This window comes from Dasypus novemcinctus, chromosome 4 (assembly GCF_030445035.2).
Source record: "Dasypus novemcinctus isolate mDasNov1 chromosome 4, mDasNov1.1.hap2, whole genome shotgun sequence".
In the NCBI taxonomy this organism is placed as follows: domain Eukaryota; kingdom Metazoa; phylum Chordata; class Mammalia; order Cingulata; family Dasypodidae; genus Dasypus; species Dasypus novemcinctus.
This window is the reverse complement of record NC_080676.1, coordinates 46613008-46638861: the sequence shown is the minus strand read 5'-3', so window position 1 is coordinate 46638861 and position 25854 is coordinate 46613008. Positions and strand designations below refer to the sequence as shown.

Below are 25854 nucleotides of genomic sequence, written 5' to 3'. Positions count from 1 at the left end.
TACATATGGCTAGTGGCTACTATATAGAACAGCCCAAATCTAGGGAAAGAAGGCAATAAACAAGTAACCAACAAGTAATTACAAAATGTGAAGCTTATGAAGGAAAAGGATAAGGTTCTGATGAGGAATAGTAGAACAAGAGAACCGAGATAGAGCGGTCAGGGAAGGCCTCACTGAGGAGGTAATCAAAGGTTAAGCCCAAGTCTAAAGGCCTTGATCTTGAGAAGGAGTAGCCTGATGGAAGACTGAAGGAATAGATTCCAGGAAAGTGTAACCACATGCACAAATGCTTTAAGGGAGGAAATTTATTGTATTTAAACAACTGAAATAAGTCACCCTTGACAGGACCATCATGGGAGGTATGTCGAGGAGGAATTCAGGGGCAGCTACTCAGAGGCTTGTAGGCCAAAGGGGGAGCTTGGATTTTATTTGCAGTCATTTACATGGACATTTTAAAAGAGATAACCTGCTGTGTGGAATATATATGAACCAGCAAAAAGATGTGCGCGTATGTTTGCCCGAGTGTATCTGCTAGGTCTTCTCACTGATCAGAATAAATAAAATCTCTTTAGTATTATTGTGTATTTATAGTCTAAAGTAGTGCATACTTTGTATCAATATTAATTCATCCCAAAGTAAGGAGATGTGTGTACACATATTCTTGAGCTTTTTCAAATATAAGGAGAAGAAAACAACCTCCTAAATATGTTGATAATACAAAAGGATTCTGCGATTATAACTATCCATAAACACACGTCTAGAAAGTACCTATGCCTGTTGCATCATTGAAATCACTGCATAAGATCATGAGGTTATCCTTTGACTCTTGGGAGAGGTCAGTTTCCGGATGTGGAAGGAAGAAAGGGGGAAACTTAGGCAGATTGAAAAGACAACCCTGACACTGACTTACTAGCAAGAAAAAAGGACCCATGGAGAAATATTAATGCAACCGGGATTAATTTAATTAGCCTAGGAAAGAGAAGATTAATACATTATTGTGAGGCTGTTTAAAATTGCTTTTCAGAGGAGAAGGACTAGTTGGGTTGCAACAACACTGGAGAGAGAACTAAAGCCAGCAGGCTAAAACTGCATAAGAAACTGTTTATGACTGTGATACTCTGGAATCAGTGAGGAAAGCAAAGCAATGTCCTTCTCTGGAGGTCTTTAAAACAGAATAGATTCTCATCAGTCTCATTTGAAAGGTTTAAGTGTGATCCTGCCTAAAGGCAAGGTGATGAACAGAATGACTTTTCAAGGTCCCAGCCAGCCGGCTGATGAGACCACACAGCTGATTGTGTGCCCTGGTTTTCTTTTGTTTACCCATATCTTATTGTTTTACACCACCATGTGGCCACACTGGGTAGAAATGGTATAAATTTTGAGTCTGAGCATAGGCCTTGAGAAATATCTATAGTATATTCGCATAGTCTTAGAATTTCACAGTCTGTTTAGAAATATTCAATCTGTAAGATCTCTTGGCATGAGTATGCTTATATATTATGATCCTTACATGGTATTAATTTGGGAAATATAAATGGTACCCATCTTATTAATAATAGCATGCCAAATTATTTTATTGCTTATTTGCCATTCTGAAGGAACAGGATTTGACTCCCAAACCTTTGAGTTCATGACATCTAAGCTATTTATATTATATGCATGTATATTTAAAAGCCAGCTTCAGACCTTTTGACTTTTAACAGATGTATTAGGTAAATTAAATGTGACTTCAGAAACAATTTTGTAAAATGAATTCAAACATAGGATCAAATGAGCAGTAAATTTGCTTTCAGGGAAGCAATAACTGTTGACACATACCATCATGTTAAAAATAATTTTGGATACAACACATTAGGCCAATGTGCTTCCTGGTACATTTCCTCTTTAATTTATGTAATAAATACGTCAGCATCCATTAGCATTTATTAAGTTCTCATATGAGCTAAATGCTGCATTCGATTGTATACTGGACAAATGAAATTGACAAAGTCCACTCTGTGGCTCCATTAGTATGTCACCTCCACTACAAAAGCATTCTGTTAAATATGGTCAATGGGGTAGCCTTAGAGGCAGACTACTTCTGTTAGAGTCCTAGTATGCTACGTAACTCCGTAAGCTTCAGGTTCTTCTCTGTAACACAGAGTTTAAGTAAATTTTTTAAATTTAAATAAATAATATGTGGCTGTAAATTAACTCAACAAATATTTATTGTCTGAATACCATCTGTCAGGTGCTGTTTTAGGCACTGGGGATACAACAATGAATAAAACAGACATAAATCCCTAGATGCCTAAGGAAAGAACCTTCCAGGAGTGGGACTGTCAAGTGCAAAATCCCAGAAGCCATGCTCTTTTTTTTTTTTTTTTTGAGGAACAGCAGGGTGGAGAGTTTGGCGAGGAAGTGAGTCAAAGAGGCATTTTGGGTGTTTCACTTTATTTTGTTTCAAGCTGGAAGTCAGAAAAGCTGCAGGAGAAAAAGGACAATTTAAAGAAAGAAAAGAAACAAGACAGTGGGAGAATTGTTGGTGCAATGTCCCTGGGCAGGTGCAAGAGAATGGGACCTGGTGCACAAGTGGGTGGGCTTGGTTTACATTCCTCAGTGGAAAGTGCTTCACATGGTGCTCAGCACTTATTAAAGACCCAAAATGACAGATATTAAGCCACTGGCACATAATGGGGGTTGGCTTAAGATGATCTTACTGACCCAGCATAGCTCCAACGTTCTGTGGATTAATGAAACTAAGTTGAATAAATGACGACAATGAGACAAAGACAGAAGCAACATTGAACTGCATTGACTAGAATCTAGAATATTGGTCTAAAGGTAAGCAGAGATACCTAAAGAAGGATAGGAAGAATGATGATCAAGAGCAGAAGCTCAGAACCTTTTTTGTTCCATGGACCCCTTTGTCAGTCAGGTGAAAACCATAGACCCCTTACTAAGCCCACATTATACTGTGTATTATTTAATAAATATATCACACCTGCACCAACACATACCCACACGAATAATTTTTTTTATTTAAATTCAAGCTCACTGACACCTTGTTAAGAAGCCCTGATCTACAATTTATATTCAGTTCATGAGGTGAGTTGGCCAGAATCTGTTCCCTACATGGCTGGACTCATTGTAGATGCTCAACAGGTTAATTAATTAATCATCTTTGCCTTTTTTAAATGCAGTATGATAAATCCTTGTCTCACAAAATTGCATGGTATAATGTTATTTCCATGCTTTTTTCATGCTCGTCCACTGATTTTTCCTGACTCGTAAAGGCTGAGCTGTGGGACAGAACTATGACAGGGAACCAGAAATAAGAACCAGACACATTCCAATTTAGACCTGGATACTCTATTAGTCCGGGTTCTCTAGGGAAACAGAATTCACAAGGAATATCTGTTGATAGAGATTTATCAGAGTCTCTCATGCAGCTGTGAGGATGCACAAGTCCAGGTTCCACAGGCAGACTGCAACCACGGGCTCAGATGAAAGTCCAGTGAAGATTCTTGATGAGTTCTGGGAGATGTTGTCTGTCCAAAGATGAGCTGGGAAATTCTCTCTCAATGCTGGAATCACTTCCCCTTTCAAGGGATTCAACTGATTGGGTTAAGCATCACTCACTGCTGATGGCAATCGCCCTGATTGATGTAATTATAACCAGCAATCTATTATTTACCACTGCAGTAAATTCAATGGCGACTAAAGTCCATAAATGCCCTTGTATTAACAGTTAGCCCAGGGCTTGTCTGACCAAACAACTGGGCACAATTACCTGGCCAAGTTGACACAATTCCCTAACCATCACAGGTACCTAATTGGTTATCTAATTTGAACACAGCTCTACACCATGTGTTGAAAGAAATACATCATAGTTATGAAATACATCTCAGCAAACATGGAGCTATATGATGCCACATTTTGTTATTTAATACTAGTATCCTTTTGCTCTTAAAAAGTGGTACTTCACTGAGGTCTGCCTTTAGAAAAAGACTTGAGTCCCCAGATATAATACTTTAGGAAACCATTTGACAACACTCTTTACAGAATATGTACCTTTTGAAAACATTAATAAAAACCCTGAGTGGAGCAGGTGTAGCTCAGCAGTTGAGTGCCTGCTTTGCATGTGCAAGGTCCTGGGTTCAATCCCAGGACCTCTAAAAAATAAAAAATAAATGAAAAAAATAAAAATAAATGCTGAAAATTCTAATTTTACAATGGGGAACTCAAAACCAAATTATCGATAGCAAAAATATGGTAAAGCTCTTGAAATCCACTGTGATGATCTGCTTCCTTCTCTCTCACAATTATTCCAATCCAAGGATGACAATAACTAACATTATAGCAACTCTTTCAATTTTGCTTTTGCTGGACTCAAGTCACTATATCTTTAACCCAGGATTACTTTCTTTGACAATTTTTGTAGGTTTCAAAATTCAGAACTCTGCTCTATAATTTTAGTACAATGTATTACATTGTCCCTGAAGAGAAAACTGTGGATTGAAATATCTAAGGGGGCATGTGGCTGGAATATGTGGAAGCTGACATCTGACTAATAACTGACAATCATACCAAGGTTCACCACAGGGTGCTCAAACCAATCATTCTTTTAACTCGGTGTTTGAAATGCTCTTTTTGCCCTTCCCTGATCTCTATGACTTTTACAACTTGTTTTCTATCCCATACATAGTCCCACGGGAAAACATCCTAGCCCTTTTATCTTATTAAATTAGAGTTTTGGAAAATATAAAGGATTCTTAAAAGATTAACTATTATCATTTAGATCATTGTCATTTACTTTGAAATGTCAGCAGAGAGCTTCTTTCCAACACTACATGTGTAAAAAATACCTGTATTGAGCTGAATATTCCTCAAAATGGTGGTATTTGCTTCCATTATTAATTTTTAAAGTTCTTATTTTTGTCTGTCCCCAGCAAGAATCTAAACATTTTAATTCTTTCTACAGAGTACTATATTAAGTTTATAGCTGCTGTGTCTTAAACAACCTATATTTAGGGAAGGAAAATTTCTAATTCAATTTACAATGATGTCAAGAAACAGCACGTATCTGCAGGCAAAGATAAGAAAAACATTCAGGGGTACACAGTGATAGCTCCACTTCAATAAATAAACTTTTGGTACTAGTGATTAGGTACACAGGATTATTATATGTTTAATTGGCTAACGTGACAATTTGGAATTACTTCTAGTCACATTTAATTGGATTTGGAATCTCTAGAGAAAAGAAATAGAGAGGACTAGCAGAGAAACAGTCATAAAAGTAAACTGTTTTTCTAAAGGGTGCTAAGCAATGAATTAATATCCATTGCACAATACTTTTTAATATCCCCTCAACTTAATAAGACGAATGCAATGGTTGCATACTAAAACCAATTCAATTAGACCCAAATATTAGGGGAGGGAGAGTGTTTGTTGAATTGGAAATTGTTTATTTTCCATTCTTAAGGAGGCTAATTAAATCAGAGGTGACTCATCTTTAACTCAGGTAAAGTCTGAGACATGTTGAAATACCAGTATAATAGTTAGCTATAGATGCTATGCTAGGTTTGAAGGCATTTTTACAGTACATAAAATATGTTGGTCTTTAAATGCTTTGAAGCTTAATAAGAGGAAACCAAAACAAAGCATTCTCTCATGCTTCTTTAAATATTCTTATACTGTTCAAATAGAAAAAAACATCTAGAAGAAAAATGGCTTGTTGCTTTTCTCCTCCAGTTTTGGTTTAGCTTCAAAATAAAACAAAGCTCTACTTTCTACATTCGAAAATGTGCTTTCACTTTGCTTAACACTAATCTAGTCAAACTTATACATTACAAAATCTTTTTACTCAATATTTGTATATAGTGCCGGCTACGGTTCTCCTATAAATTTATTTTTAAATATATATATCCCTGTCCTTAGGAGTGCCATGATTGCTGACTTCATGTTCTGGCTCTGCGGAGGAAGCGAGCAGTGTATAAGCAAACTCATCAAGCTGTATTGGCAGGTAAAAACTGGCACGCCAAGTAGGAGGAGGCATGCATCTCATTTTTAGAACCAAAATGAAGGACTGGTGTTTTAAAAACTGCTAAAGGAGGTAGATGTAGGCATACCATTCAGAAGGACAGTACCTAGTAGTAATGTATTAATAATGAAGTAGATTTTCTGAGACTTATTTTAAGGGCAAAATTCAAGATTGTTAACCCTTGACCCATACTTCAATTTTACAATCCAATATAAATTTTAGATGTCCCAAGAACTATTTTTGCTGCTATAATGACATGATCCTTTACATCCTGAACATTGTATTTTCCTAGATTTTTGTTGTTCTATGACCAGTAAAAGCGGATGTTAGAAGTAATATCAATTACATCATAAAAGAAAATGCAAGGATTAGTTGTATTTGCTGGATACCATTTTATATTTAGAACAAACTGTAGGTCTTCCTTTTCATTTATGATTCAAACTGGCAGCAAGACATCATACCAAGAGTGAATTTGATAGTACAGTTGTAGAAATGTGCTGCCGTCAATTGCAACAGCTGTTCCACCCCCATGCAAAGTGTGGGTGGTGGGTGGTGTATGGGAATCCTGTGTTTTGTGCATGATTGCTCTGTAAACCTACAACTTCTCTAATAAAGAAAGAAAAAGAGTTAATTAGATGCCAAGAAGAGATTCAGAATTTATTAGAATTTTAAGGAGAATTTAGAATTTACTAGTTCAATCTCCTTCACAATATACAAATCTTCCCTCGAGTTGTCAAAAGTTTCTTCTGAAATATATCCAAAATTGAGAGTTCTCTTACCTCCAGGAAATAGCATTCAATATGCTAATTATCAAACTTTTCCTCATGTTAAGTGGATAACCACTCCCTTAAAAATTCCATCCAGCTGTTTCCAGTGGAGCCATATGAAACAAATGGAAAGCCATTTCCAAATAAAATTCTTCCAAATATTTGAAAATTCACCTCTCTCCTCTATATCATCTCTTCTGCAGATTGTGTGGGTTTTTTCCCCATGTATTTTAAGATGGTTTCACTGAGTCAAATATAAACCTTTTGCACAAACTAGAATACATCTGCTAAAATACTAACGTGAAAATAAGAAATAATCATCAACCACCCGCTAATCTTTACTGATTTTTTCCACCTTTCTACTCTTGTCCCTTGGCCCCTAGCATTCTGTCTCTTTACTTCATGTGATATCTTCATTATGTCTCCATTTTCCCTCCTAGTCAACCCCTACTTGCATAACAAACAAACAACTCATTGCAGATCAGTTTTCCAGCTTGACTGCCACAGTCATATCAAATAACTTAGGTGACAAATGGACATCCCACCATGCAGAATCAATTCTTACCATTGAGGACTTGGGAAAAAAATAGCAATGCAACAAGATAACATTTATAAACACTATAAAAAGTTTACTAAATATTTTTTTGGCCCTACAAAGTCAAAAAGTCAAAGATCATACACCAAATACATTAGACAGTAAAGGATTGGGTTTACATATAAAATTTCCAATAATTTATGTTTCCACCTAAAGCTTTGGACCTCACTTCACCTACTACAGAAAAAGAAAGATTTGAATTTGTCCTACTACACTTGAGACCTGTGCATATTTTAAGTAAAGAGAGTATGTCTAAAGACCATGAAAGAGTAACACTTATTTATGGGTATGCAATTAATACCAAATAATATGGGCTATGGATATACCAAAGGAAGGGAACTTTTTATTAAAAGAGTCATGAGGCTTCTTGAAAGTAGTGGAAGAGGAACTGAATCTTTAGGACTGGATTATAGCAAGTCCCCCATTCACAAGGACACAATGAATATTTGGTTTATTTTATTCACTCATTAAAACAAGCATATATTGATCAACTCTTGTGATTCCTATATTGAATTCGGGAAAAATAGATCCAATGCTGGTGCAACTTAAGCCAAGTTAAGAGCTGAACGTTTATTCTTTTACTATTCTGCATTAACAAAACACTTTTCCCCTTCTGTTACCTTTTCTTTTACAATTTGAGGCAATTCGGTGTAGGGGGCAGAGCCCTTGTCTGGAAACCAGGTCTGATACAGTTCAACTTCTAACAACAACTAGTTATCTAACCCAGGGCAAGTTAGTTTCTAGAGGAGCTCCAATTAGAAAATAAAGGATGACTGGTATAAAATGTCTGAGAAGATCTATTCAGAAAGCTCATTGTAGCACTAAAACCTCCTATTTTTAGCCACATTCAAAAATGATGTCACAAACTTTAAGAAAAAAAAACCCAACATAATTAGAAATTGCATCCTTCAGATAAATTCCATGAACTAAACCCCCATCTAACCAACATTAGCACACCACACCATTCTCTCAAGCCAGTAAATATTTCCTTTTGCCAACCAGCCTCTCTGTGATATTGATTCAAATGTATATACTTTCTCCCCCTAAACATGTTCCAGCCTAAATCAGAAGAGGGGTTTGGGCATTGCCAGGGAGGTGCAAGTCGATACCGTCTTTAGAGTCAGCGACATCCCACTATCCAATTCACTATGATAATTATGCTGTTGGATTTAGGAATGCCCCCCACCCCCAAAAACATTACGGACTAGGGAATGTACCTGCATATACGTTTGGCTACATCTGCTATGACTGAGTTGGCAGAGTCTGCTTCACTACCTTTGAAAATTCATTTTGTTGACATATAAACTCTTAGATGCAAAATAACTAGCCTTTGCTTTTATTGGCTCAAGAACATCTTTCCATTGCATCAAGAATATTTTTCATATCATCAACCTAGCAAGAAAAAAAGACAAATCTCTATGCTATATGACACTTTACACTGGGATATATCGCTCTGAATAAGTGTTTGCACATATTATTTTATAATAGCATTACCTCTTCAGAACTAGAGAGGACCAAAAATAACTTAGAGCAACTGTACTTACGCACATGCCTCTATAACCTGATACACAGGCTTTTGTGATCAGCCATCCTCCCCCTCAGAACCCCTCAAGACCTCGTCACAGTTCTGCTCTAATTAGCTGAAAGGAAAGTACTTAGTCATGCTGAGAATTAGCTATTTTAAACAACTACCCTAAGATACTTATATGTTGCCCCTAAAGGAATAATATTATTCTGAGAACTTTACAGTAAACTCCGGTGCACCTCTCAAGCCCCACCCTGCCCCTTAGATCAAGGGCTATTAATAGAGTAATAGCGTGGGGGAGGGGTGGGAAGCTCCTTCCTTCTTTCATCTCCCTTTCGTGTTCTCCAGTCTTCACTTTCAGCCATGTTTCCAGGTTGCCCTTTGCGTGACTTTAAAAACAGAATCAGTGAACTGCACAGGACCAATGAACTGCACTCCGCAGCAAAGTGGAATGATAATGGTTATTTTGTTGCACAACTTCTAGAAAATGAGTTCAAAGGAACCCAATAAACAAGGGAGAGCTACCTGATGAGCTCATTCTCTTTAATCTTTCTCTTTTCCTTTTTTTCTCTTTTCTTTTCCTTTCCTTTTTCTTTCCCTTCCTCCTCCCTTCCCTTCTCCCTCCCTCCCTCTCTTCCTCCCTCTTTTCCTCTTTTTACTTCTCTTCTCTTCTCCTCTCTTTTCTCTTTTCATCACAGGTCCCTCTGGGAGTCTTATTTAATTTATGAGCATCCTCCTTGAAGCAATACTCATAAACACATACAGGAAAACACCATACTTACTTTTTATCTCCTTGCATTGGAAATTGATTGCCTACACTTATTCAGAATACCAAAGCAACATTTACAGAAAATCATGTGTTTTTCACTCTTGTGACAAGGTTGTTGTAATTTTTCTGGAATAAGGAATTGAAACATATTTGACATCCTATCAATTTCAATGCTTCATGTTAATGGCAATAAAGAGTAAAATCCTGATTCACAAAGTCTAAGGCATATGGAGTCAGAGCTCAGGTAGCTTACATTATCTGATAAGGGTAGGCATGTGTCAGGAAATACCAACATTTTCAGCTTGAATTCATTTAACATAATTTCCTAATCTTCAATTCAATGAGGTCATCTTTGTTAGGTCTGTATCATCAAGGCTCTCTGGGTCCAAAAATTGTTTCAATTTTAAGGTTATCTGGACAAAATGTAACCTTCACTAGAGTTAAGCCAATTTGACAGGTAAGTAGATTTTTGTCCCTAGAAACTCCAATACTTCGCCAGTCTCACTTTCAGTGTTGGAAATTAATATTGTTATTTAACTCCCACCGCCTTGTTTGGAGCAGTGGCTTGGCCATAAAAGCTCACAGTTTTTAAGTAGTACCTCTTATAGTGACTTCAGCCTTTCCGATCAAAAATTTACCCCATTTATATGACCAAGAGAGCACCAGCATAAAGCAAATCCTGGAATGAACTTCTTGCTATCAACTTGTTCTGAGAGAGTGAGTTTTTCTTTTCTCTTAAAAAAATTTAAAGCATTAACCAAACTAAATCATTCCAAGCCTCTTCTCTGGATTGCCAACAAACTTCTCTATTAGGGAAGAACGCCATGGTACGCTCTTGCATCTTAGCAAAGATCTCCTGGAAAGGCATCGATTCAAGCTTTGTGCTCTGAAGATGTTGTAGACCTTCACAGCAGCAGAAAGGCCTCTTTAGGGATTGTTGGAAGGGCTGCTGACACCACCAGGCCTGGGTAGAAAGCCTGACATGCAGAGCATCTCTCTTCAGGGAAGCAGCAAAGGCTGAGGAGGTGCCAGCTTCACAGGTCTTCCATATGTGCAGAGAACACCAAGTCTTCCCATCCAAGTCAAGTTGTACTTGGCAAGTGAAATGTTCACCATTTCAAAGATATCAGTGGCCTAAATGGTTTCCAAAGGACCCACCAACAGGAAATGTATCTTTGGTGTACTCTACTCTCAAAGGACAAAATCAGGAGCTGGTAGCACTAAGCGATGAAAGGAGAGTTTTCCCCAACAATATGCTCAAGGAAAATGGTGCACTGTTTGTGGGCCCTCAAAGCCCTTCCATGGACTTAGGGGTTCACAGACCACAAGTTAAGACCCCTACACTACTCTTCACTTTACATGATGTTCACAGCTGGAGCAACCCCTTTTCTCTTGTGGTGCTGTACCTCGCAGGAGACATTTACTACCTCTTACACTCAAAGCCAAAAATAATACCATATCCAGAATATTAGTGTCAGTTATACTACCTCCATAAACCACACAATGGTGATTGAAGCTTGAAACCTTTCAATTCAGTGCATTCAGACTCTTGTTAAGTTAATGGATACCTTTCTTCTTTGTACCAAAATTATATTTGCTACTCCTATTCATTCAACAAGTATGTACTGAACACCAGTGGCTATGTGACCATCACTGTGCTATGGCTTGAAGGCAAAGCAGTGAGTAAAATAGACATCACCCTATCTTCAAGGTGCATATATTCTAGCAGAAAAATATTTACCAAGGAAAACTGCTGGACCACAGGGTACTTAAATTGGGTACCACTTCTTATTAATCTGTTTTTCTTCCACAGTGCCCTCCAAGTACATTACAAAAAACAGCTCAATAAATATTTGTTAAATCAGTCAATCAATCAAGTTTAATATTAATTTGATAAGAAGCTCAAACCAATAATGTCTGACATGAGACTATTTCGGCCTAGTTATTTTGTTTGCTTTTAAAATTTTTTATGCTTATGCATTTGTTTCTGGCGTGTGTGTCTTAAGTTCACAGTTGTAGAAAATCTTTGAGTTTCATCTGAGTTTAAAATACAATAGAATATTTGGAGAAAGTTGCAGTTTTCCGATAGAGTCTTTTGGCTCATTGGTTTCTGTGCTCACTGGTATCTCCATGCAAGCCACAAGGTCTTGGCTATTAGCTTCTTTTTTCAAATATGGAAAGCAAGGCAAAAGCAAACTAAGAGATCTTTCTGCACTGACCAGAGAATGATGTAGAATAAATGATCACTGAACATAATTTGAACACTTATACTAATAACAAAAGACTAATGTTTTCTCTCCTGTTTTTTATTTCTTGATATTGTAAAACATCCCAATATTAGCCATTTACATGGCAAAAAGTTATGGTATCTCAACCTCAGAATTACCAAAACTTTACAATGAAATTATTTACGGAGTAAAGTCAAGAACATTTTTAAAATTATCTTTAACAAATCACCTATATTCTCTGGAGAAGAAAAATGAGTTTCCTCTCAAGATTTGCTTCCATGTGAAAAGTTTTTCCACAGAAAGGACACATATGAGCATTTCCCTTAATGGCCTATATTTATGGACTATTTATTTGTGCTGTCAGGCAGAAAGTTCATACAAAATTTGGGTAGGGAGTGTCTAAAAGCCACTCAGGCCTTATGGATATTTAGATTAGATATAATTCAAAAAACCTCAAAACCACTCATCCAAAATACTTCCCCATTAGTTCACCAGGTATTAAGCTTAAATTCCCACCTTTTGGCATTTGAGAATACAGTCATCCCCAGAACACATGCAGAAAAATAAAAATAAAATTTATCTGGAAGTGTTTAACTCATTAATAGATAGCCTCTGTAGAAATTAGCTTGAGACTTTTTATTCTCCCGGAAAAGATAAAAGCAGAATCCTTGAGGAATAAGATGGAGGGAGAGGTAAGCACTGATAGGAAAGGTGACCAGACTGTGCTGGAATATACGGAATGTGGGCCAAACAGAAGGACTTACGAAAGGCAGTGGAAATCTGTGTTCACTTCTACACAGGAAGGAAGCAAAAGAAAATAAGCAACATGGAGAAAGAGATCTGGCCTGAGATTCAGGGGATGTGAGTTCTAGTTCCAAAGCTACAACTCATTCTAAACCTCAGCGGCTTACAATGAGAAGCAGGTTGGCTTGGATTTGACTGATGTAGGCTGGGCTAGGCTGGGCTAGGCTGGGCTTAGCTCAGCTTAGCTACAGCTGCAGGGAGGCCCTAGGCCTCTCATCCTCCTTTGACCAATGGTACCTAATGTATGTTTTCCTTATGGCAAAGGCAGGATTCCAAGAGGAAAAGCCAAAACATACAAGCACATTTTAAGCCTCTGTTCACACCATATTTGCTAACATCCCATTAGACATAGCAAGTCACTGGTCCAGCCCAAGGGCAAGGGATAGATCATCATATTCTTCCAATTACAAAGCCATGACAAGGGTGTAAATATGACATTACTACAGAGAGGGAGGAAACTAAGACCAACAATTCAATCTACCACAACTGCTCCAGATCTTAATTTCTACTTCTGTATAATGAGGATTTGGCCTAGGTCAGTGGCTCTTACACACTGCTCTAGTGTGCATCAGAATCACGTGAGAAAACATTTAAACTACTAGATTTCCAGACTTGAGTGTGGTGAAAGTATTTTTTTAGCCTCCAGGTGATTCTGATGCATAACTCCTGAGCTAGATGGTCTTTAAAGGTATTTCCAATTTAAAAAAAAATGGCCAACTTTGCCTAACAAAGAATTTGTCTGGGATTGCCTATGTGCAAAGTAAGATAGAGCATTGAGTGTCCTACACAGGTGAAGCTGCCTACCTGAGAATGCAATTGATACAAATTCATAAGACCCAGTTTCTTCCCTCAGTCTTCCCACTAAGTATATGACCTTCTATAAGTGAGCAACCTCTGCTTCTGGTTTAGTTTGCTAAGAGCTGCTGAAGCAATATACCAGAAATGGGTTGGCTTTTACAATGGGGATTTATTAACTTATAAGCTTACAGTTCCAAGGCTGAGAAAAATGTTCACATCAAGGCCCCAGGCAATGCTATTTCTCCAAAGACACAGCCTCAGGCAATCCTGGACTTCTATGTCACATGGAAGGCACGTGGCAGCATCTGCCTGTCCCTGCCTTCTCCTCCAGGATCTGGTGCTTTCAACTTCTGGCTGCTCCTTCTGTGGCTTTCTTTCTCCCAGGTTCCATTGATTTCAGCTTCTTGCTCTCTTGGCTTTCTTTCTCAACTTCTATGGCTTCCTCTCTGAACTCCTGGGTCTCTTGCGTCTATCTGTCTCTCTGCATTCATCCCATTTACAAGGACTCCAGTAAGAGGATCAAGACCCACCCTGGGCTTACTGAACTAATCTAATCAAAGACCCCTAACTCAAATAATCTAGCCAAAGGAGCCCAGCCAGGATAGGTTCATACCCACAGGAACGGATTAGCTCCAAGGGCATGATCTTTTCTGGGGCCCATAAAAGCCTCAAACCACCCCAGTTTTCCATGGTTAAAAGTTAGTAACTGCTCTACCCTCCTCACCATAATATAGGTAAGGTTTTCCTGCCGACCTCTCAAAACAAACTCCTTGTCCATTTCAGGATTCTTTCCAGAATTGATATATCTAGAAAACAATGGGCATTGCAATATTTTTTAGTAACTTGCCTCCAAAGCTAGGCAATATTAAAATTTCTATTTTATGCATTCCAATATTTTTAAATTAGAAAACAGGCTAAAGATGAAGTGTCCAAATTGAGATGAGAAGGAAAAGAGAGTTTCCTTTCCTGGGTCTTGAAAAAGATAAATGTAGACATGAATTTCTCATCTAATTATTCATTCCTGTGTATATATTCTTTAACGATATGTTCCCATGGTTACTGGCGTTGTTAAATGCTGCCTGTGTTTCATTTTGCTTTGATGCTATTTGAGGTATTATGCCAGTAGGAGAGGTTCACTTTTAAATGAAAGATGTAATTGAGGCATGTATTTGATCCAAGGTTGAGTGTTCCTGTGAAGGAGATAGTGACCGTGACATTATTTGCTGGTTGTGTAGTTGGACTATTTCTAATCTGTGAATGCTCCAGGCACTAAGAAAGAAGGAAGAAAGGAAGGGGGGGGAGGGGAGGCGGGAGGGAGAGGGGAACCTAAACCATACACATATGTATATTTCAGTACTATTATATAGCTTTGCTGACATTGATTTGGCCAGACTGTCAAATAGGTGAAGTTTACTTTTTAACCTGCCCCATCCCTCCCTACTCCTCACTTTTTCCCTCCTCTACCCCACAAGTACATTCCCAGAGCCTAAGCCTTCTTTCAAATTTGAGTCAAATATTTATTCAATTTCTTCACCTCAGCGTGAATTTCAGAGAGCCACCTCTCCAGAGGTTACTTGCCTTTAAAGACCTATACTATAAGAAATAACTGACTTTGTTCCCTGCTAAAGAAATGCCAGTTATCGAAATGATATTGGAACAGGAATTTAGAGGCAGGAGTCCCTGCTATCCCCTCAGAACATGTCCTGCGGCGGGCAGCTTACTTCCCTTATACATCAGTCTTCTGCAAGTTGATAATTCAAGCACTTAAGAAACAGTAGCATCGTATCAGCCAGGCAAACTAATCCTCAGTCACTCCTGACCACTATTTACTTTGCACCCTTATTTAGAAATGTGTATGTGTGTGTATATATATACGTATATATATGCGTTTATGTATATATATGTAAATGGTGCTTGGTTTGCAGTCATGTCACTAGGTGATGGAGGAAACCCACCCCATTTAAATGGAATCAGCTTTTCCTTTCCTTTCTTTTCCCCTCTAAAAAGCTTTTCAGGTTTCTGACAGTTCTTAGGAGAGAAAAAAGAGACCTCTAAATTTCTTTTCATTTTCTCTCATTTGAGAATAATATGGGTTTGGAAATTTTAGGCAATCTGGGCCTTCTTTTCCTTGAACAAATTTAGATCTAACTATTTGATTCCCAGGAGCCCTGTGGCTATTCTGCTGGGTTGCCAGGAGGTTATTTTGCTTACATAGTGACTTTGCTGTCTATTTTAAACTTACAAACATGTTGATTCCTTCTTTGTTTTTGTTTGCATCTAAATATTGAAAGTTCTTATGAGCAAAACCTAATTTAGAGGGTTTATGGTTATCTTTTATATTTCCCATAATTTTTATGGGTTATTGATTTACAGGCTTGCAGAGAAATTTAGATCACTTTTGTTTTAGCAGTTGGAGATGTGGAATAACTACTCCATGAAATCATGAAATTTTTTAAGCTGTGTTCACCCAGGTATAAGATAATCTTTAGAGCTCAAAGCTTTTAATGTTTTTATTTATATTCAGCAATCCTTTTGATGGTATTGCACACCAATTAAAAATAAATTCTCCTCTTTTCTTGAATTCCTATGATTGTATTTTCCTCACTAATTTTCGAAGTCTGCTTACTCCAACTGTACTATAGTTGAATCATTCTCTTTTTCATAATGTTCCTTCTTCCAAATAATGAGACCTTGGCATTTCAAATGTCAACCTTTAACATGTAGCTTGATTTCGTTTTTCTCAGGATCATAAAATAACTGTTAAGCTAACCTATTTTTATCCAAGAAACTATAGATGCTATTATCTGTAGTGCAGTCTAAACCAGGAGTCAACAACCTGTAAGAGAAAATGACCTCCAGAAAACCTCGGGAGGACTGTTTCAAGCCCAAAGGAAAAGGGATGGAAACATCATAACTGGCATGGCAAGCCATCATGCTATTCATCATTCTTCATTAGGTAGGGATTGGCTTGCTATAACATTCATGTATGAGACACAAATCAAAGATATAACGTGATACTTGTCACCCACACCTTGGACGTATAGTGGCAGGTCTCTTGAAATAGACTTAGTTTCATTTCATTTAGCATCAATTGAAGTTGAGTTTGTTGTTGTCACAAATCACATGCATAGGGAAGCGGACTTGGCCCAGTGGTTAGGGCGTCCGTCTACCACATGGGGGGTTTGCAGTTCAAACCCTGGCCCTCCTTGACCCGTGTGGAGCTGGCCCATGCGCAGTGATGATACGCACCAGGAGTGCCGTGCCATGCAGGGGTGTCCCCTGTGTAGGGGAGACCCACGCGCAAGGAGTGCGCCCCGTGAGAAGAGCCGCCCAGCGCGAAAGAAAGTGCAGCCTGCCCAGGAATGGTGCTGCACACACAGAGAGCTGACACAACAAGATGACACAACAAAAAGAAACACAGATTCCCGTGCTGCTGACAACAACAGAAACAGACAAAGAAGAAGACGAAGCAAATAGACAGAACAGACAACCAGGGCAGGAGGGGGGGAAGGGGAGAGAAATAATAAATAAATCTTAAAAAAAAAAACACATGCATAGAACTATGCATATGCACACACACACAGGTACACACACACACAAGCCCATTACATTTCTTACAGAAATCATTATCCCCACTCTGGGACATACTGATATTAGAGTGAGATGATGGTAAGCCATGTATAGGAGCCCATCTGACCCATAATATCATCCTCCTGCAATCTGTTGCCTTCTAAAATATAAAGACCTCGGCGGGGGGTGGGGAGGTGGGGGTGGGTGTATCACAGCTTGGCAGAGAGTAATTGCAGGCAAATGAGAGAAAGAAGAAAGAAAAAGAACTGTCTGTTTGCCAAGTAAAGCTGCAACTTGAAGGAGAAAAGAAATCATGGGAAGGAGGAGAACACCAAAGACAAAATTCGAATAATAGAATGTTCACTATCAAGAAATGTTTCTGTATGGTGCAGTAGTCCCTTCTGTCCAATTCCATATAAGCCATCACCCCTCCTTGGTCTGCACACAACAGAGACATGCAGCAACTAACTTCCAAGATAAACAGTTCCCTTGTTGGAAGGCTCTTCCTCCTGCCAAGGATTTTGCTTTTTCCCTCGGGCATTCTATGCAAGAACCCTTTATATATTTGGAGCCTTATCTTAATGCCCTCCAGGGCTGTAGAGCTCATTTATGAGTCAGGGTAGCATAAAGGTTCAGAACAGGAGACTCTGAGGAAAAACAAAGTCAAATCCCAGCTCTGCCATGTAAAAGCTATGTGAATCATGGCCTGTTGTAGAAGTTCTATAAGGATTGAGCCCTGAGCCACACCCAAGCACCAGCAAAGCTCAACTGCTGAGCGAGCAAAGTTTAGTGTAAGCCTCAGTTGGCAAAGCATTTCCCCCCAGATTACCTATTGTATGTCTTGTACCTTAATACATATTGCTTTAAATGGCTACTTTGACTTGTGTCTGTTACTTAAGGCCTTGGATGTGGTTTAATTGTTTGTCATTAACAGGAATAAAACTTTTCTGCTGATAAGTGATTTAAAAAACCTATAAAGATCGAATTTCCTCATCTGTAAAATGGGGTAATCATGGCTGCTTTCCAGTGTTGTTTTAAGAAATAAACAAGGTAATTTACCTGCGGCCATTAGCCAAGGCACAGTGAACACTCATTTGATTAATAAATGAATTTTAAAGATTTACCAAGGAGCTGAATGAGGCTCTCATAGGCAGAGTCCTAGAGTGCACTGCTGGCTGAGGGTAGAAAGATAGGCCCTGCAACTTAAGTCCTGTCTCAAATTAAACATCCTTGGAGTCTTTCAACTTCCCCAACATACACTTCACGGGCATCCCTGACTTTTCCATTCAAAGTCATCTCACTTAGCAACCGAGAGAAAACAAATGCTTGATGGTATAAGCAGCACAAGTCTGAAAAGCAGCTCCCCAGGTTCTTGTCCCAGCCCTGCCATTCCTTAGTAGTGGGCACTGGTAAGCCCCACCTCAATCTAAACCACCAATAACATAATCAGAAAACAATGCACAGTAGGAAGAGGAATACAGAATATCTCCCTTCAGATAACAAAATTGAATACAGAAATGAAATACACTATGACAGGGGTTCTTAACAAGAGGTCCATGAGCTTGAATTGAAATTCTTAAAAAAAACCATTATTCTTGTGAGAACAGATTGCTGCAGATGTGATATATTTATTGAATAATGCACAGTATAGTAGGACTTGGTAAGGGGTCCATGATTTTCACCTGACTGGCAAAGGGGTCCATGGAACAAAAAAGGTTAAGAACCCCTGCACTATGACAAGACAGGGTCCCAAACTATGTTGTTAGCACTAAACACAGAGGCTAAAGCCCATTAGTAATACCCAGTTGTGCTTATGAAATAATTGCAGGCAATGTAGCTATTTATTCCTGTGATACCTTCTGGTGATTCACTTTAAGTCATCAAGAACAAACACTCTGTGGCATCCTAAAGAGTCTGGAGGCTGCTGAAACCCACACTTGTAACTCTGAGTTTCTATCAGTTGGTGTTTCTCTAATGTACAAGAAGAAAATTACTCGGGGTCCTTAGAACAAGAACAATACCTTAAATTCTACTTATAAATTATATGTGCTGTGTCATTAAATAAGCTAGACCAGCCCAGGCACATTGTTATTTAAGCTCCCCTATCAAGAAGTCTTTCATTTCATTTTTGTAAATGTTTCTCTTTGAGACAGGTGTGCTGGTTGACAGCATATCCTATAACTAGTGAACAGCCAGTGGACAAAACTTTGTGCCCAATAGGTGTGAACCATGAGTATTCTGGTTTGTGTTAAGATTACTGTTGTGAGGAAGGAGCTGGAGGGTTTGGGTTCAATGTGATCCATTTGTTTCTCTATTACTGTTAGAGTAAACTCTAGCTATCCTTGAAGATAAGAGTAAGATAGTCATGGAAAAAGAATCAATGTAGCTAGTTGACTTCCTCCCTCAAGTACTTTATAATCTAATTAGGAGAATGCAAAGTCACTCTACATAGGTGAAAACGTTGGCTTAGGTGACCTGGGTTCTAATCATGTTTCCTCCTCTAATTATGTGACCTCACATGAATCACTACAACTCTCTCAGCCTCAGTTTCCTTGTTTATAAAGTTGAGTGATTACAAAATAATTTCTTAGATCTCTTCCATCTCCACAGGTCTATGTTAAAAGGACATGGAAGTAAAATATTTTGTATTCACATTTTGATTATAAATAGTTGAAAATTAATGAAGGGTAAATTTTAGGTATTAAGTACCGAAGTTATTATGTTGATGAAAGCATCACATATAATCAAAAGCCTTGGTTTTTAGCCAGTTTCAACGTTTTTCCCTGACATTTTTATCTAATATGCTAATGCCCACAAAACACATTGTTCCTATCTCAATGCCATTCTACTTATTCAGTCACTTAACAAATATTTTTTACATGTCATCTAGGTAAATGATGAAAAGAATAATAACATACAAAGCCTGCCATGATAATTGTATAATCTGGTGAGGTGTAGAAGATATATGCACAAATAACTCCAACACAAAGTGAAGGACCGGAACTACAGGAGGGTTTGACCTCCATCTGGAGGGATTTAGAAAATGGTATTTGAACTGGGCTTGAAGAATTTAGATCTCACAAGATTTAGGAGAAAAGCATTAATTTCCCTCTTCTCTTCCTAAGCACAGTTTATCTCTTTTCCACCTCAAATGCTTTTATTCAAGTATGCAGGAGTATGCAAAGTAGCCTCCAATGGAAGCAAAAGGACATATATGCAAAAAATAGGGGCTATACAACCAACTTTCCCAATTTATGTAGGTGTCAAGGAGAAAGTTTATGGGCTCAGTTCTTTTTTTGGAAGCATGGACAAAACCAACATCTTCCCCCTTGATGGTCTCCTTGAGCCACTCCCTAGCCATTAACAGCCCAGTCCCCTGAGGTTCTCATTCAGTTTGGACACATCTGACCACACAACGTCTCCAAAGGGCCTATTTAAAAATGGAATCATACCTGTAGCATTAGGGATCTGAGCATGCCTTTTATGGGGGACAGAACTCAATCCCTAACAATCCCCCAAAATTAATATTTTCCTAAAATATGCTCCAGAGTGAAGACCATTTTCATAAAAGCAGGCTGTCATGTATAAAGGACACTAAATAGGATCCCAAGATATTTGTATTCTGGTCCTAACCACCAGTGGCTAGATGTGTGACCTCACCTCCACAGACCTCAGTTTTGTCACTTCTAAAATGAGGGGACAGAGTGACTAGTTTTTAAGGTCCCTCCTAATGTTAAAATTCTAGTATGCTGGTGTTTATTCCAATACCCTACTTCAGTTTTGGAATAGTCTCAAGCATTTCAATTTTGGATTTAAAAGTTGCAACAGAGTACAGTGCAAAAATTATTTCTGTTCTAGCACATCCATATCCTTCCATTTGTTAGCTCCCAAAATTATCCCCAACATGCTCCAAAAACTTGATGGATATAACTTACATTGCCCCTCTCAAAAAATAAGTATTATATATATGCACTTATATATACATGTTCTCAAATTATACAGCATGCATGTATACTACAAAATCAAAGTAAATACTGTAGAATTTTAAATGATTGCTATTTATTATGATTATTTTTAAACAGAGTGGACTGCAAAGGAGAGAATCCAGAAAAAAACTACATAAAACTCTGTTTACCTTGGTAGAATTAGCCTATTCATACAATCTTTAGCCCTTCCCAGTCAATACAAATAAAAATTAAAATATGTTGATTTAAACTGCGTGGAGATATTTATAATTTTGCATCACTGGGCTAACAGACTTAAGGGCAAAGCTACCAAATATTCCCTTATATTTAAAAAACATACAGTTTCTGGTGAAGATTATTTCATATAAGAACTTGCTTAAATCCAGGATAATATTTAGCATTAAAATGTTGCTCATTAAGGCCGGGACAAAAAATCATTTATTACATGTTTTAGTCTGACATACCATTATATTAACAAATCATCATTAAAATATCAATAGTGGCTATTGCATAAATGATACAGTGAATGGGATTATGGGAAAGTATCAAAGAAAGATATTTAAGAAAAATCTGATTATTAGGTTAATTCTAAATTTCAAGAAAATGAATATGTATTTAAAGGGATCATAGTTGAAAACTACTGTTTCCAAAAGTTTTACTTTTCTATTTTCCAGAAACTTCTTGTACTTTTTAAACATTGCATTGTTATTAATGTAAAAAAAAGACCCACCTTAGCCACTGAAGACTAACATTTCTCATTTCAATCATTCATAGCTTTCAAGCTTAGCATTGCTGTCTTTAAATGTATTAATGTTAACTCTGAAAATAAAATAATATAACCATAATACTTACGTGTAATACCTACTTAGATGAATTTTGTAAGGATTAAATAAATCACATATATAAAACGATTTATCATACTGAAATATTTTATCTCTTAAAATAAATGAGGTGTTTGTTTTATAAATATATTGTTATAAATGAAAGGTAGTTATTTATCTCTTAAAATACATTGTTTTCTTTACATTTTTTATAATACATAAGGCTTAGTAGATAAAAAATGGATTATCAGAAGGCCCCAATATTGATTTATTATTCATCTGTTACAACAAATAACCTCAAAATTTCAGTAGCTTAAAGCAATAAACGTTGATTTCTCACCCACGCTGGTTGCTCGTGGTTGGTTCTCCCCCAGTCAGTAACCTGGGACCTTATACTGCCTCCATCCCGTGCTTCCATCCTCCCCACCTCCTGGGGGGTCTTCTCTCTTCAGCCAACTGAAAGGGAAGGAGGTGGAGGACCGGGCTTGGCAGGGTTTTATGGGCCAAGCCTGCAACAAGTTCTTATCACTTCCACCTGAATTCATTGGTCCAAACTCAGCCACACGGTCCCCAATTAACTGCAAGAAGAGTCTGGAAAATGTGTAACCATGTACCGAAGAGGCGAAGTCACAATTTTCAACAACAGCAACAAAAAAAAGTGAAATATAATAATTAAGGCCCTAATTCTAAATTCTATAAAATTTAAAAACTGTACATCCTTAGAAAAGTCACTGAAACGTCTCCAAACCTCAGTAATTGGACTGGGAACAGCCTAAGATCCCTTCCAAATCTAATCTTCTAAGTAAAGCGATTTACTGCAATTATAGTTCAACCCTAATATTGGGAGCATTAGAGGAATAATTTGAAAATCTATAATAATTTGATCATATTTTCTAGTTAGGAAAGACAGATTTTCCACTTATTAAGCCACTATCATCAGGCACATAATTAAAAAGTTTACAATTTGCCCAAACCTCCAACGAAAAGATTTTCAAAAATTATATAATCCCATCAACCCTGAAAATATCTGAGGTTTATAGATTTTGCCAGCTTTATTCTGGCCACCTTGAGTGCTCTTAAAAATTCACCACAAAGAACCTCTTGGGTTTACAAGAGGAAGATGAATTCTGTTTATTTCTTTTTTGCTAATCACCCCTTTCCTTACTTTCCTTACTTTTATTGCTTTTCCTTTCCTCTGATGGTTAGCTCTCTCCTTTCTCTCCCAGTCTCTCTTGCTGTACAATTATCCTGTGGATGTTGACTTCTGTGGTAGTAAGTGGCTCCTTTTACTTAGCTAAAGTATAAAGAGAAATTATTGTGTTACTGTTTGCAGAGGAAGTGACTGCCCACATACACTCTTTGGTTACATAACTATAATGTATGCTTTAAAACTTGATAAATAGGAAGGTAACAATAGAGAGTTATTAGGGACCCCAAATGTACATACCTAACTTCAAAGCTTCTTTTAAAAAGCATTAGAGAAAGCTTAATTAACAGCAATGCACATTTAGCAACAGAACACATGGACTGATTGTTTTCCCCATTCTCTGCACACCTTAAACATTTACTGACACCAGAAGGACTCACACATTGGAACAGAAAGTTTGAATTACAGATTACTTATGTCAAATTTAAAAATATCATTTGAAATCTACTTCCATTTTTGTTCAGCTTATTTTGTACAAACTGCAACTCCTCATCTGGTCTCTTCCTCTATTCATTTTCAAATTCAAGGAAAACCTTTGATGATGAAAAGTAAATTTTAAAATATATTTTGTATTTTAATGTCTATGATTATGAAAATACTCTGGTTTGGAAAAGGCTGTAGTCTAATTTTTTCAGTTAGCATATATTAGACTCTGTGAAAGTAAAGCCCAACTTTAAATCACAAGTTATTTCAGTCACAAAAGAAATATCTGAAATATCGGTGTCTAAAACAGAGCAGTCACAAAGTCCCACTATTTTAATACAGTACAGAGGCTTCTAGATTGGTTCACTAATGACTTATTCAGTAAAGTACCAACAATTTTAAATATATACGTATGTAGGTATTTAATAGTACCTCATTCCTTTACAAGAGCAACGTGAGACAGGTTCAGAGCTTCAAGATGGTCCGCTAAAAAAGCTAGTGCATGAAATCACAGCAGGATTTTCAGCTTCTGATGCAAGACTAATCTGTGTACCCATTTCTACTGTATATTGTGATATATCTTTGGGATGGGTACAATAATTTCCTTTAATAAAGCATCTGCATGGAGACTTCATTCTTATTTGTACATACACTCTTGCTGTTCAGCTACCCACTTCCTTACTCTCCCTCAGGATGGACATCAGGAGCCATGAATAAATGCCATCTCTCCTGGCTCTGGGTGAGGCAAAAGTGAGGCTGCTGTTAGCACACACCCTCCTAAGGGTAGATCCCTGCAAAGGGCTGCATGCAATGCCTTGAGCAAGAAGTCAAGATTACAGAACCTTAAACAAGCAGATCAAGCTGCCACACAAAAGCTACACTTTTGCCACGTACAAAGAAGCTGGTGTAGGCACTTGGGCACAGTCTTACCATCCCTGCTGGGAGATGGCACAGCAACACTACCCTGTCAGCAGTCACTTAAGCTGCCAGCAATTGGAAAAGAAAAAAGGGGAAGAGAGTGTTTTCTTCTTATCTAGCCTTGCTAGGATACCGCTAATATCTTTCCGGAAGCAAATTGGAGGATCAAGTATCTTCATTAAATTTTTTGGTCCAGAATTTAAAGCAAAATATCTTCCACCAAGATATTCAGAGGGACCATTCAAAAAGTTATTTAGTTGTCAGGAACCAAAAACTTATAAAGGGCAGTAATGTCAGATCATGACCTTGGAACTGAGGTCAAAAATGATTTCAACACATCACCCTAAGCGCGTCTAGGCAAGACTTCTTACTTGCTTTTTCTGGACCGGTCATCATAGTATTGGCTCCAGCAGTGAACATATGTAAGATCTAAGCTATGGGAACTTTTTCTCTAACTCAGTTAAAGGATCTTTATTTTTGCTAGAAGACTGGTACCTTGTACCTAAGCACCTGATTTGAGTTCTTAATCCACATCTCTGCATTCCAGATTTGCTGCCTGAATTAGCCTTCTTAGCCTTTCAAAATTTACATCCAGTCCCTGGCATCCAGGTTGCACATTCACAATCTATTGCTAACTCCATCTGAGTGCCTGGTTTGGGTTCAGCCTCACAACTATATGCTTTGTTCCCCTTCCTATTCCTTTACCCTGGAAAGGACAGTGTTATGGGCAATGTAAGTTCTGTCATTTAGGCATAAATTTGCCCCACCATGCTTCTCTCATTTAGTCCCAGAGAAATTCTTCATCCAGTAAATTCTTCAAAGCTGCTATTTTATAGACAACATAGATGATCATAGAAGCTGTTTGAAGTCACTAAGGAATGGAGTAGGGATTGAACAAGTTCAGCTAGGCTTCTTAGTGTAAAATCAACTTCTTATTGCCTTTAATATCAAAGGGAACCTTTTTACAAAATAGGGTGAGATAATCATATAAGTTTTTGTTTGTTCAATGATTTTTTTATGTTGAAAGGTCAAATCTAATATTTTTCCTTATTGGTTATTGGCACTCTTAGTTTGGAAAAATTGTATTCCTATAAATAAATTTGCATTTTTAATAATATGCTTTTATCCCACGTTCAGGGAAATAAGGTAACTATAGACACTTCCACTTCTGATTCAACATTCAAAGTTCATTTGAAGGAAAAGTTATAGGAAAGGAATAAATTCATTTTAAAACTTCACTTAACTTTCTTTTTGGTTTGTTAGAAATAATAATGGTCCTATTTAAAATAGGAAATTCAGAGTAATGATTACATGAGCAAAGATAATTTAAAGAAATTCTTAAATAGCCAAATCCATTTTAAATTACTCTTGTGATCTGAAGGGAAAGGAAGCTTTGCTGGGAGGAAGTCGAGAGAAGTTTTTTCTTATCCCAAAAGATTTCC

General features: G+C 37.6%; 1 protein-coding gene across 1 annotated transcript in view; it reads left to right on the top strand.

Annotated features, from left to right (window-relative positions):
• SPATA16 (spermatogenesis associated 16) overlaps positions 1–25854 on the top strand; it is a 262641-nt gene that overhangs the window by 162480 nt on the left and 74307 nt on the right. Inside the window, exon 5 of the mRNA XM_058295332.2 lies at positions 5920–6004. Within this exon, the coding sequence (XP_058151315.1) occupies positions 5920–6004 (85 nt within the window). The remainder of the gene's footprint in view (positions 1–5919; positions 6005–25854) is intronic.